Here is a 13,931-nt window from a genome sequence, read left to right on the forward strand (position 1 = left end):
TTCGTCAGAACTGGAAGAAGTAAAGATTTAACAGTTTTCAAGCAAGTTCAGAGCCAGGGAAAGGCGGGGGGAAGAAAGAACAAAGGGTGATAGGGTGGAGGGCAGGAGTGATTAAATGGCAAAAGGGATGATGGTGCAAAGCAAAGAGGGTGGTAAAGAAACAAAAGATGGGACTAGAGGAGCTGTAAATGGCAACAGCAGAACTATTACCAGCATCTGCTGTCTGGAAAAATGAGAGCAGTGGTTATGATCTGAAGTTATTGAAATCAGTGTTGAGTCTGGAAGGTTGTAAAGTGCCCACTCGAAAGATGAGGTGCTGTTCCTCGAGCTTATGTTGAGCTTCATTGGAACAGTGAAGGAGGCCGAGGACAGAGAGGTCAGAGTGGGAGTGGGACGGGGAATTAAAATGGCAAGCGACCGGCAGGTCAGGGTCACGTTTGCGGACTGAGTGGAGGTGTTCAGCAAAGCGATCACCCAGTCTGTGTTTGGTCTCCCCAATGTAGAGGAGGCTGCATCACGAGTAGAAGAGGCCGCATCCTGAGCAGCGGATACAGTATACTAAATTGAAAGATGTCCAAGTAAATCACTTGGGGTCCTGGGCGGTGGGAAGGGAGGAGGTGAAAGTTGTATCTCTACTTCTCTGGCTCTGAACTTGCTTAAAAACTGTTAAAACTTCAACTTCTTCCAGTTGTGACGAAAGGTCATCGACCTGAAACATTAACTCCGTTTCTCCCTCCACAGCTGCTGCCTGACCCGTTGAGTATTTACAGCATTTTCTGTTTTCATTCTTAGTTTAAAATGTGCTCCGGCAGTGTAGCACTGCACTAAAGTGTCGGCTTAGATTTTGTGACCTAGTTAAAGGGGGTGGGGCACAACAATTCATGAACTGGACTTTACCAAGTTGACTCCAGTCCACCCCCACCTCAAGTGTCAGCAGGCTACTTGGGGAGAGGGCGGTGCATCTGGCCGTGTCCTTTCCAACAGGAGTCGCTGAATTGTGATTGAGGAGGTGAAAACCCCATCCCCCCCTTCCTACTCTTGGGAATGTTAATGCTGTTCAGCTAACAGAGCAGAGATCCAACCTGGGCCCTCGGAAGTCGCTATACTTTTTTGTTTATTTAACTTTTTTTTTTAAAAAAAGAAAGTATAATCCAAAAACATACCAACCCATATACCCATCCATTCTGGTGAGATCTAAGACGAAATACAAGTGGTGTTGCCTTTGCCTGTGCACACATTTCATGAGCTATATAAGAAAGCGTTCAAAGGTCCGCCCTCAGAAATAGCTCACATTACAACTAATCTGTAACTGAACGAGGATTGTGTGTGTTTTTTAAGCCAGTTCAGTAAATGCAGTCCAGCTGTCAATGCCTCTAACTTGAGGCTGATGACAAATCTGGGTGAGTTTCAGGTTTCCCTGCTGTTAGTCGAAGGTGGAATTAGTGATGTGTAAACTTAGTACGGGCCAGCGGTCTTTTTAAAGTTAAAATCATTTTTTTCCCCCTTGCAATTGAATGACCACAACTGTGGATTATTTCTTTCTGAAGTCGCCGGCTGGTCGGGTTTGAAATGAAGAAATTTACGTCTGTCCAGAAGCTCATGGGTCTCAGTGTCGGTTCCCTGATCGTCATTGTCGTCTACAGTATCCTTCTCGGTGGATTGGATTTCACCTTTAGCCGCACGGCGGTTACCAGGTATGGTTTCTGTTGGCTGTAGCCATTCTGCTTAGGGTTCGCGGAACTACGTCCTGTACGATTTGATCCCCCCACTATTGGTGTTACCATCATTAGATGGGAATTTCCTTTTTCCTCTCAGTCAATCGTTCAACTCTCCTTTTATTCTGAATTCCTTGTTTTCTGTATTCTCTTCAGTCGGTTGTTGGCGCATCGATGAACGTGCAGAAGAAGTTTTGTGCTGTACTTTAATTCTGTGGCCAGCTTTTACGGTGTGCGTACATAAAAATAAATATTCTCCCTTTCTCCCACCCCAAAATAGTTGCTTTTAAAAAAAACACCACTGGGTTTGAGCTGTTACATGTAATACTTTTTGTTAAACTTGTGATTTTTTTTTAAAAGACAATTTTCTGATGCATCCCATGCTATGCTTTTTTTTGTTATAAAGATACACTTTTTTTTTACACCGAATTCCCGTTGGTCTCTCCGGAGATCTCTGCAAGCTGGCAACAAATTAACTTCAAAGTATGCAAATAAGAGTTAATAAATCTGCTTTATGACCATTCTCCCCCCACCCGGGTTACTGAGGGAAATGAGCTGTGGGTTTGCTTGCTAATTCTGCTGACTCTGACATCCGTTTGAACTAAACATTGTGAGGTCCCCAGTTCTGCCAGGACTCTCCTTTTCCCCTGTTCCAATGTAAAGTTTACAATCTTACAACACCAAGTTATAGTCCAATGTAAAGTTAACATTTACAATTACAGCGTGCGGGTATCTACATTCTTCTCATTCTTGCCAACAACCCCCATCCCCCCCTTTCTCATCCCTGCTCCCTGTTTGTTTAACTTGAATGTTTTTAGATGAAACTACTGGCAGCTCCAGGGATACGGCCATGCCCCATAACTCGCAAATGTTGCTTTTTTTTTGCTGGTACATTTATGACGCTAAAAGAACCGCCAGCAACAAACTAACAACATGAAGCGCAGAGCTGGCTGGTTTAATTGCTGTAGTAATTCTTAAGTAGATCCATTAAAAACACAAATGTATGGACAAATAAACCAGTTTGAACACTTTTTAGGGTGAGATGAAGATGGGAGGTTTGCTCATGCGGAGCATAAACACCAGTATGGACCAGTTGGGCCGAATGGTCTGTTTCTGTGCTGTATGTAACTTTATCTGTGTTTACCTTTTTATTCTTTCTTTCTGCGTAAAAAACACATTTTGTTTTTCTTTCCAACTATAGAGTCTAATTTTATCTTTCCCTGACCCTTTTTCTTCTGCCTTCCTGCTCCTACTGTCTGGTGCGGAAGTAACTTCACAAAAAAAAAATCCGTTTTAGCAAGAAAATAACTACTACAGGCTAATTTATTGATTGTTTGTTCAAACATGGACGGCAAAGAGCGGGAGATTGGCTGGGAGTTGTCTCGTTGAGATCCTGTCAACCGTCAATTCACTTTAATGTCCAAAAAACCCCATGAAGAGACTGGTCTCTGTCCCTGCACCCATTCGTGCTCAAAGAGTAAACTCCTTCATTTCACTTGATAAGAACGCTGACTTTGGATTATTGTCAAATTTGGTTAGATGAAAGTAGCGCCTGCATCTCCCCAAATGCTTTTTAGTTGGTAGCAGTGTTTTCAGTTAGATTTGCTGGGCTCCCACTCAAAACACACCCAAAATAAGATCTCCTTTCTGCTGGTGTGCAATTATTATTAATTGTTTGAACCTCCCAAATGATCATTGGGTGTTATGAGTTGAGGTTTCAAAAGTAAATTAGCTGTAATTTTGTCTCTTACCTTTTAAACAATACATAGTTAAAATTTAATATTTTTTTAAAAATGTTTAGAATTAACATTTAGGTTTTGAAAATGTTTACTGTATTATTCTTTTTAGAACTTGGAGTCACCTACACATAATAGCTGTTTAGCATGGAGTTAATTAGTGGTAATCAGTGAGTGTGGCAGTAAAGGCTCCTACGACCTAGAGTCAAAGGATTAGATAGCCTTGAGCAAGTTATTGAAATCACCTTGAGTTTGTGAAGCAGACAGAAGAGGTAACAACTTTTGAAGTAATGATGAAAGGAAAGATCACGTAGGCACAGGGAGAAAGGCAGGCACAGGGACAAAGGTTGAAGCCTGCACCAGCTCAATAAGTCAAAGTACACCCAATAAGTATATTGTATCAATAGCAACTGATGAGATTAATTAATTTTCTCTTGCAACTCAATGTCGTTCATTAAATTTTGCCACAGAAATGAAAAATGTCAAAGCACCTGATTTTTTTTTTGAAATCATTATTTCACTGCAGTAGTTCGATTGTAACAGAGTGGAATTGTTCTTATGAATATTCATCAAACAACAACAACTTGCATTTATATAGTGCCTTTTAATGTAGTACAATGTCCCAAGGCGATTCACAGGAGCGATTATCAAACAAAATTTGACACCGAGCCACATGAGATATTGGCACAGGTGACCAAAAGCTTGGTCAAAGAAAGTGGTTTTAAGGAACATCTTTATAGGAGGAGAGAGAGGTAGAGAGGAGGAGAGGTTTAGGGAGAAAAATCTAGGGCCTAGGCAGCTGAAGGCACGGCTGCCAATGGCGGAGTGATTAAAATCAGGGATTCACGAGGCAAGAATTGGAGGAGTGCAGAGATCTCAGAGGGTTATAGGGCTGGGGAAGGTTACAGAGGTAGGGAGGGGCGAGGTTATGGAGGGATTTGAAAACGAGGATGAGAATTTTAAAATCGAGGCGTTCCTGGGCTGGGAGCCAATGTAGGTCAGCGAGCACAGGGATGATGGGTGAACGGGACTTGGTGCGAGTTAGGATACGGGCAGCAGAGTTTTGGATGAGCTCAAGTTTATGGAGGGTGGAAGATGGGAGGCGGCCAGAAGAGCATTGGAATAGTCAAGTCTAGAGGTAACAAAGACATGGATGAGGGTTTCAGCAGATAAGCTGAGGCAGGGACAGAGATGGGCGATGTTACGAAGATGGAAGTAGGCAGTCTTGGTGATGGAGCGGATATGTAGTTGGAAGCTCATCTCAGGGTCAAATAGGATACCAAGGGTGTGAAAGGTCTGGTTCAGCCTCATACAGTGGCCAGGGAGAGGGCTGGCATCGGTGGCTAGGGAACGGAGTTTGTGGTGGGGACTGAAGACAATGGTTTCGGTCTTCCCAATATTTAGTCTTTCGTCTTCCCAGCAAGAGGAGATGATTCAACTCTGTTGACCTTTGATCTGCTTCCAGCCACAGTTATGAATTCTGACCGTGAATACATCCAGCAATTTAAAGTTTTTTTTTCTCCAATCTTCTCTCCGCGCCTCTCCTCCCCTCCCAAAGATGCTGACTCCTTTCTGGGGCGTGGTTTCATGTATGAGCCTAGGCATTGCATTATTGGGAGACTAGTCACATGTGAAGACTATTATACCAAACCTGATCTTTGCGTTAGTCAATGTACGTACCTGTACGCTTCAGAAATTCTTCTTCATTCTCTTCTATTGACAAGTGACACATGAGGCAACCATTTCTTCCATTTATTATGCTTTGGGTTGTTTCGTAATGAAGATCCTTTTTTATGTGGACTTGCCATTAGCCGGACTCTCAGACCCCTATCAGGAGGACCGGCTGGATATGATGGGGGAAGGGTCACCACTCCGTTCCCGTCAGACGAGTATCCCACTTGATGTCAGCCGAGTATTCACTGACCAGAGTGCTCATCTCTACTCTCTGTGGCTGGCTGAAGTGGGGCTCGAACCCATAACCTTTCGACTGGGATGCAGGAACGCTACCACTAAGTTGAGGCTCACTCCACTCTTAAGAAATCGTCATTGGAAAATGATCAAGAATGGGGAACTTTTGTTCTGTTTTCACCTTTCTAACAAGCAGTTGTTGAAGTTTATTGTAGAAAGAAAGACTTGAATTTCTATAGCGCCTTTCACGACCTCTGAACGTCCCTTTACAGCCAATGAAATACTTTTGAAATGTAGCCACTGTGGTAATGTAGGAAACATGGCAGCAAATTACAGCAATGTGTTTTTTTTTAGATATTGGTTGAAGGATAAATATTGGCCAGGACCCAGCTGAGATCAGCTACTTGGCATAGACCAGGGATCAAACTTGAAACTGCCCTGGTCTGTGTGGCTTAGTCTCGCTGTAATTTTAAAAGTGTAGCAGACCATGCTTGCCACTAATCTTTCTATAGTCCGTGCCTGCATGCAGCAAGACCTGGACAACTTCCAGGCTTGGGCTGATAAGTGGCAAGTAACATTCACGCCAGACACGTGCCAGGCAATGACCATCTCCAACAAGAGAGAGTCTAACCACCTCCCCTTGACATTCAATGGCATTACCATCACCGAATCCCCCACCATCAACATCCTGGGGGTCACCATTGACCAGAAACTTAACTGGACCGGCCACATAAATACTGTGGCCACAAGAGCAGGTCAGGGGCTGGGTATTCTGTGGCGAGTGACTCACCTCCTGACTCTCCAAAGCCTTTCCACCATCTACAAGGCATAAGTCAGGAGTGTGATGGAATACTCTCCACTTGTCTGGATGAGTGCAGCTCCAACAACACTCAAGAAGCTCAACACCATCCAGGACATAGCAGCCTGCTTGATTGGTACCCCATCCACCACCCTAAACATTCACTCCCTTCACCACCGGCGCACAGTGGCTGCAGTGAGTACCATCCACAGGATGCACTGCAGCAACTCGCCAAGGCTTCTTCAACAGCACCTCCCAAACCCGCGACCTCTACCACCTAGAAGGACAAGGACAAGGGCAGCAGGCACATGGGAACAACACCACCTGCACGTTCCCCTCCAAGTCACACACCATCCCAACTTGGAAATATATCGCCGTTCCTTCGTCGTCGCTGGGTCAAAATCCTGGAACTCCCTTCCCAAGAGAACCTTCACCACACGGACTGCAGCAGTTGAAGGCGGCAGCTCACCACCACCTTCTCAAGGGCAATTAGGGATGGGCAATAAATGCTGGCCTCGCCAGCGATGCCCACATCCAATGAACAAATTTTAAAAAAAAGTTAGCCCACCTTGAGCCTACAATTTATCTTGTGATTGATAGCAGCTTGGAGTTATGAGAAGTAGATCAGTAACCAAATTAAGATAGGCAATAGGAGTTATTCAAACAGATAATGTATACTAACTACATGATCTCACGGTAAACAGCTGCTGATAATCGCTTAGTAAATTGCTGTACAATCATTAATCTTGCAGCTTGCCTCAGTTGGTAGCACTCTTGCATCTGAGTTGGAAGGTTGTGGGTTCAAGCCCCACTTATGGACCTGAGCGCATAATCTCGATCAATATTTCGGGGGTGCTGCATTGTCTTTTTGATGAGAAACTAATCAGTGCTGTGGCAGGGGCACAATCCTGATCGCAGAGGTTCAAAATGGAGTTGCGGGAAAGATGGGTATGGAATAAGGAGGTGAGAACACATTCAAGGACTTTGGAGAGGAACGGGTTGTTGGAGATGTGGCGGCAGTTTGCAAGAACAGACAGGGTCAAAGGTGGGTTTTTTGAGGCGGGGGATGACGGCAGATTTGGAAGGGAGGGTACAATACCCGAGGAGAGGGAGCCATTTAAAATATAAGTTGGGTGGTCAGCAGTTTAGTGGGAATAAGGTTGAAATGCAGGAAGTGGGTCTCATGGGAAAAGATGAGTTTGGAGAGGGCATGAGGGGAGATAGGAGAGAAACTAGGAAAAGATGTGTGTTCAGGGCAGGGGGAACCTTAAGGGAAGCTTGGCTTGGTGGGCAAGCGGAAGAGAGGGATGAGGCAGAGACAGCTGAACGCCTGGTCTCGCTCTTAGTGATAAAGAAGTCCATTAGCTCCTCGCACTTGTTGGAGGTGAGGGTGGAGGGGGCCAGGAGACGGTTGATGGTGGAGAAGAGAAGTCGGGGTTTATCTTTCCGTTCCAGGACGATCCTGGAGAAGTGAGCAGTTTTGGCAGCGGAGTGCAATGGTGCAATAGTGCTTGATGTGGTCCAGCCAGATCTGGCGACGAATGGTTAAACCAGTTGTGCGCCATAAATGTTCAGATCTGCGTCCCTTGGACTTAAGGGAGTGAACGTGGAGGGGGCTGTACCAAGGGGAATGACCAGGGTGGGGGAGAGAGTAAGGGTTTTACTGAGGTCAAGGGCATCAAAGGTGAGTGTGTGATTGAGCAGATCGGTAGCTGCAGAAGTACCATGTGGTGAATGGAGGGCCAAAGTTGGGAGTTTCTAAGGTGTAAGAGAGACTTGAGAACTCAAGGTATTTTTCATAAGAGCTGGGAAAGTTCAAGCTGACAAAAGGTTATGATTGTGTAAATAGTGATGGAATGTTGCTACTTGTGGGTGAGATAGTAACAAGAGAGCACAAATTTTAAGATAATGAATTAAAGGGAGGTTGGAAAAAAATTGTTTACACAGAGATGGTTAGAATGTAGAATTCTCTGTCACAAATTGTCGTTGAAGCAGGGTCCATAAAAATACTTAAAAGGGAAATTGAATAGTTACTAGGAAAAAAAAGAATATCAAGGCATTCTGATATTCTAGCCTGAGAATGAAGCAAGAGCAGAAATAGGAGAATAGACCAGATGAATGCGTGGCTTCAGAGATGCTGTAGGAGGGAGGGGTTTAAATTCCTGAGGCATTGTGACCGATTCTGGGAAAGGCGGGACCTGTACAAGCTGGACGGGTTGCACCCAAGCAGAACTGGGACCAATATCCTCGCTGGGGCATTTGCTAGTTCTGTTGGGGAGGGTTTAAACTAGTATGGCAGGGGGATGGGAACCAAAGGGCAGGTACAGATAGGACAAATTCAGACCAGGAAACGGGAAATAGAAAAGCAGTTAGTGACATAGTTAGCGACTCAAAGGCAAAAGAAGCAAAGGTTAAACAGTGTTCAGCACAGGAATTTGACGGGGTTAAACTGGATATACTTCAATGCAAGGAGTATTACAAACAAAGCAGATGAGCTAAGGGCACAGGTAGACACATGGCAGCATGGTATCATTGCTATAACGTAAACCTGGCTTAAAGAGGGGGATAATTGGCAGCTCGATATTCCTGGATATAGAGTTTTCAGGCAGGATAGAGTGAGTGATAAAAAAGGAGGGGGGGTAGCATTATTGGTTAAAGAATCAATTACAGTTGTAAGAAGGGATGATCTGCTAAATGGATCATCAATCGAGGCCATATGGGTTGAGCTAAGAAATAAAAAAGGGGCAGTCACACTACTAGGAGACTATAGACCCCTGAATAGCGAACGGGAGATAGAAGAACAAACATGTAGGCAAATTTCTGAGTGCAAAAATAAGAGGACAATAATAGTAGGGGATTTCAACTACCCTAACATCAACTGGGATTCAAACAGTGTGAGGGGCACAGAGGGCGCAAAATTCTTGATCGGTGTCCAGGAGAACTTTTTTAGCCAGTACGTGACAAGCCCAACAAGAGGGGATGCAATTCTAGATTTAGTCCTGGGAAATGAAGATGGGCAAGTGGGTGAAGTGACAGTGGGTGACCATATTGGGGATAGTGACCACAGTTCAGTTAGTTTTAGCATTATTATGGAAAAGGACAGAGTTAAATCAGGAGTAAATGTTTTAAATTGGGGGAAGGCAAATTTTACAGAACTAAGAGGTGATTTGGCAGAAGTGGACTGGACACAACTACTTGAGGAGAAATCAGTGGCAAGCCAGTGGGAGGCACTAAAAAGTGAAATTCTACAGGTACAATGCAAGACACATCCCCTCAAGGGTGGCACTGCCAAATTTAGAGCCCCCTGGTTGTTTAGAAGTATACGGGGCAAGATAAAGCAGAAAAAGAAAGCTTCTGACTGTCACAGAAAACTAAATACTGCAGAAAGCCTAGAGGAGTATAGAAAGTACAGGGATGACATAAAAAAGGAAATAAGGAAAGCAAAGAGAGGGCATGAAAAAATATTAGGTAGTAAAATTAAAGTAAACCCAAAGATGTTTTATCAGTACATTAAGAACAAGAGGATAGCTAACGAAAAGGTGGGACCTATCAGGGATGATAAGGGTAACTTGTGTGTAGAAGCAGAGGATGTGGGTAGGGTTTTAAATGAATATTTTGTCTCCGTATTCACAAAGGAAAGGGATGATCCGGACGTAGTAGTTAAAGAGGAGAGGTGTGAAATATTGGATAAGGTAAACATAACGAGAGAGGAAGTACTAGAGGGACTGGAATCCTTGGAAGTTGATAAGTCACCAGGGCCGGATGGATTGTTTCCTGGGCTATTGAAGGAAGCCAGGGAGGAAATAGCGGATGCTCTGAGGATCATTTTCCAATCCTCACTAGAAACGGGAGGTACCGGAGGACTGGAAGACTGCAAACATAGTACCATTGTTTAAAAAGGGTACGAGGGAAAGGCCAAACAGTTATAGGCCTGTCAGTCTTGCCTCGGTGTTGGGCAAACTATTAGAATCAATACTGAGAGATAGGATTAACTGTCACTTGGAAAGGCATGGTTTAATCAGGGATAGTCAGCATGGATTTGTTCAGGGAAGGTCATGCCTTACAAATCTGATTGAATTATTTGAGGAAGTGACAAGGATGATTGATGAGGGTAGTGCAGTGGATGTTGTCTACATGGATTTTAGTAAGGCATTTGACAAGGTCCCACATGGCAGACTGGTCAGAAAGGTAAAAGCCCATGGGATACAGGGAAATGTGGCGAATTGGATCCAAAATTGGCTCAGTAACAGGAAACAAAGGGTAAAAGTCGATGAATGTCTTTGCGAATGGAAATCCGTTTCCAGTGGTGTGCCACAGGGCTCAGTGTTGGGTCCCTTGCTGTTTGTGGTATATATTAATGATTTGTACTTGAATGCAGGGGGCACGATTGGCAAATTTGCAGACGACACAAAAATTGGCCGTGTAGTTGATAGTGAAGAGGATAGCTGTAGACTCCAAGATGATAACAATGGGTTGGTGGAGTGGGTGGAAAAGTGGCAAATGGAGTTCAACCCGGAGAAGTGTGAGGTAATGCACTTAGGGAGGGCAAACAGTAAAAGGGAATACACAGTAAATGGGAATATATTGAGAGGGGTAGAGGAAGTGCACAGGTCCCTGAAGGTGGCAGTACAGGTAGATAAGGTTGTGAAGAAGGCATATGGAATGCTCTCAGTTATTAGCCGAGATATAGAATACAAAAGCAGGGATGTAATGATGGAACTGTATAAAATGCTGGTAAGGCCACAGCTGGAGTATTGTGCGCAGTTCTGGTCACCACATTACAGGAAGGATGTAATTGCTCTGGAGAGAGAGCAAAGAAGATTTACAAGAATGTTGCCAGGGCTTGAAAATTGCAGCCACGAGGAGCGATTGGATCGGCTGGGGTTGTTTTCCTTGGAGGAGAGGAGGCTGAGGGGAGACTTGATTGAGGTGTACAAAATTGAGGGGCCCAGGTAGAGTTGACAGGAAGTACCTGTTTCCCCTAGCAGAGAGTTCAAGAACTAGAGGACATAGATTTAAGCTGATTGGCAGAAGGATTAGAGGGAACATGAGGAGAAATTTTTTACCCAGAGGGTGATGGGTGTGTGGAATTTGCTGCCCGAATTGGTGGTAGAGGCAGGGACCCTCAACTCTTTTGAAAAGTACCTGGACCTGCACCTAAAGTGCTGTAAGCTGCAGGGCTACGGACCGGGTGCTGGAAGGTGGGATTAGAATGGGCTTCTGGTTGTTCTTTGAGCCAGTGTGGACACGATGGGCTGAATGGCCCCCTCTGTGCCGTATCTTTTCTATGGTTCTATGGTATGAGGAGCAGGAGAGTGGGATTATACTAGATGGCTCCTGGGGAAAATCACCACCATAGATTTTATGGTGTCAATAGCCTGTTTCTGTGGTGTGACGTGCTATAATTTAAATGGACATTCTGCCGTAGCATGTTTGAAGTTTTGTTTTAAATCCTGGAACTAATATTGATGTAATGTAAGCTGAGAATACATGGACTATGACTCCATCAACATTTGCCATTTTAAAATGACATGTTTATTTTCGCGCTGTGTCAGGCAACACTTGATATATACATAGGATTTTGGAGGTATCGGTCAGGGTGGGGGGAAATCAAAATAAGAGATTTTCAAGCCTAATTTGCTTCCTTCAATCTATAACTGTATTTTTAAATGCACACTCTAGTAGCCTATTGATAAAATCCTTACATGTGCAAAGCAGATATGTCATGTTTCATTTTTGTATCCAAGGCAACAATTCTGTAGTTTTCGGAACCAGTGCAATTTAATATCATAAATATACTGTTCAGGTAAAGTGTTTTGTCCTTGTACGCTATAGGTTACTATGGGGTAGTTTAGTATTTCTATTCTATTCATGATTCAACAAGATATCAAGCCTAAAACGAAAGCCTAAGCCTCCAATATGGCGGGAGGCGTAGGCATGCTCATCCCATGATTTCTTCCACAGGGGAGAGGGCGTGTAGGCGGGCTCGGCCTCTTCCTGTCGCAAGTGACCTTTTCCTGCAAGAAAGAAAGGAGTGTGTTCGTAACATCCTTGAGGTGTTTTGAGATTTTGAGGATGTGCCTACCATTGTGGAATAGCTTGTGTGTAAGTTGCAACCCTTACTCTCCCCACAACTGGCAATAGTGGTGAGGGTGAGAGTATGAGAAGGAGGTGTAGCGCAGTGTGGTGCCATGATTGTAGGAGAGTGAAGGGAAGCGTTGGAGGGGAGTACTTCGAATAGTGAGGCTGGAGGTCTCGGCAGAGTAAGATTTCTTATCATGACAACTCTGGTGAGATCATTGAACTTCTTTCGGCATTGCAGCCATGTCCTGGGAGCTAAGCATTACCTACTCTGCAATCTCTTCCTATTAGTGGCGGAGGTGTTGCCTGGTGGGCTTTCAGCCCCTTGGGGCTAGGCAACAGGATCTCCCTCCTCCTGTCCCCCGCCCAGACCAGGGCCCCCAACAAGGCCCCCTCTTCCATCTTCAGGAGTAGGAGGGAAAACTGAAGGGAAATGAAAGGAAGAAAAATTGCTTGAAATACACAGGAGGTCAATCACTAACCCATCTTTCTCTTCCAGATAATCAGGTGTGGACGCCAAATGAGCTTCTGATTCTTTCCGTGGAAAAATGGTCAAAAATCCTATAGCCATTTAAATTTTTGGCATCTAGATTGAGGATCAAGCATTCCCAGGTCAAGTATAACAAGGCTTAATGCAGAATAAAGCTGCTGCATCCTGCTCCAATAGAATGGGGAAGATTTTCAATTTACCATGCCAGCGTAGAACTGGGGTTGCGGATTGTCCACCTGTTACAGAAACTGCCCAACTTTAATTTTCATTGGCTTCAGTAGAAATGAAAATCGGGCAGTTTTGATAATGGACAGTGCCATGGATAATGCCTGTTTTGCACTCGGGTGGCAAGTTGAAAATCTACCCCTGTGTTAACAGTCCTAAGCATAAAAGCCCCCTTACTGCACTAATGCGGCAGGGCAAGTTGGAGAACGTTCACGTGGCACGTTCCTGAACTAGGCTAAGAGTGGAAGAGGAAGGCATCAAATGGGAGAAGAGCGTTGCTCCTCAGGAATGGAGGGCGGAAAGAAAATCAGGAGGTCAATCACCACAGGTCACTCTAGCATATCTCCCCAGTGTTCCTAAGCAGCACAAGCCAACTAACGTGGGCAGGAAATGATATCTCAAAACTGGACCTAAGAGAGCATCAACCGATCGACCGTCCGTTATCAAAACCGCCCGATTTTCATTTCCACAGAAGCCAATGAAAATTAAAGATGGGCAGTTTCTGTAACAGGTGGACAATCCACAACCCCAGTTCTACGCTGGCATGGCAAGTTGAAAATCTGCCCCATTCTATTGGAGCAGGATGCAGCAGCTTTATTCTGCATTAAGCCTGGTTATACTTGACCTGGGAATGCTTGATCCTCACCCTAGGTGCCAAAAATGTAAATGGCTATAGGATTTTTGACCATTTTTCCATGGAAAGAATCAGCAGCTCTTTTGGTGTCCACACTTGATTAACCCCATCTTTCTCTTCCAGATAATGATTGACCTCCTGTGTATTTCAAGCATTTTTTCTTCTTTTCACTTCCCTTCAGTTTTCCCTCCTACTCCTGAAGATGGAAGAGGGGGCACCCACATTCTCGGATGCCTCATTGGGGGCCCTGGTCCAGGTGGAGGACAAGAAGAGGATGATCCTGTTGCCTAGCCCCAAGGGGCTGAAAGCCCACCAGGCAACACCTCCGCCACTAGTAGGAAGA

At 44.6% G+C, this 13,931-nt stretch overlaps 1 protein-coding gene across 3 annotated transcripts in view; it reads left to right on the forward strand.

The window, feature by feature from the left end:
- Positions 1-13,931, forward strand: part of st6galnac (ST6 (alpha-N-acetyl-neuraminyl-2,3-beta-galactosyl-1,3)-N-acetylgalactosaminide alpha-2,6-sialyltransferase) — a 78,971-nt gene that overhangs the window by 21,890 nt on the left and 43,150 nt on the right. Inside the window, exons 1-2 of one of the 3 annotated variants that reach the window (XM_068003973.1) lie at positions 1,059-1,400; positions 1,548-1,694. The exons of 1 other annotated variant lie outside the window; for it this stretch is intronic. In XM_068003973.1, coding sequence (XP_067860074.1) covers positions 1,570-1,694 — 125 coding nt within the window. In that variant the 5' untranslated portion in view covers positions 1,059-1,400; positions 1,548-1,569. Of the gene's footprint in view, positions 1-1,058; positions 1,401-1,547; positions 1,695-13,931 lie in introns of those variants that run through there. One more of the 3 variants, XM_068003974.1, reaches the window with a different exon arrangement.

The sequence above is a fragment of the Heptranchias perlo genome, chromosome 23 (assembly GCF_035084215.1).
Source record: "Heptranchias perlo isolate sHepPer1 chromosome 23, sHepPer1.hap1, whole genome shotgun sequence".
In the NCBI taxonomy this organism is placed as follows: Eukaryota; Metazoa; Chordata; class Chondrichthyes; order Hexanchiformes; family Hexanchidae; genus Heptranchias; species Heptranchias perlo.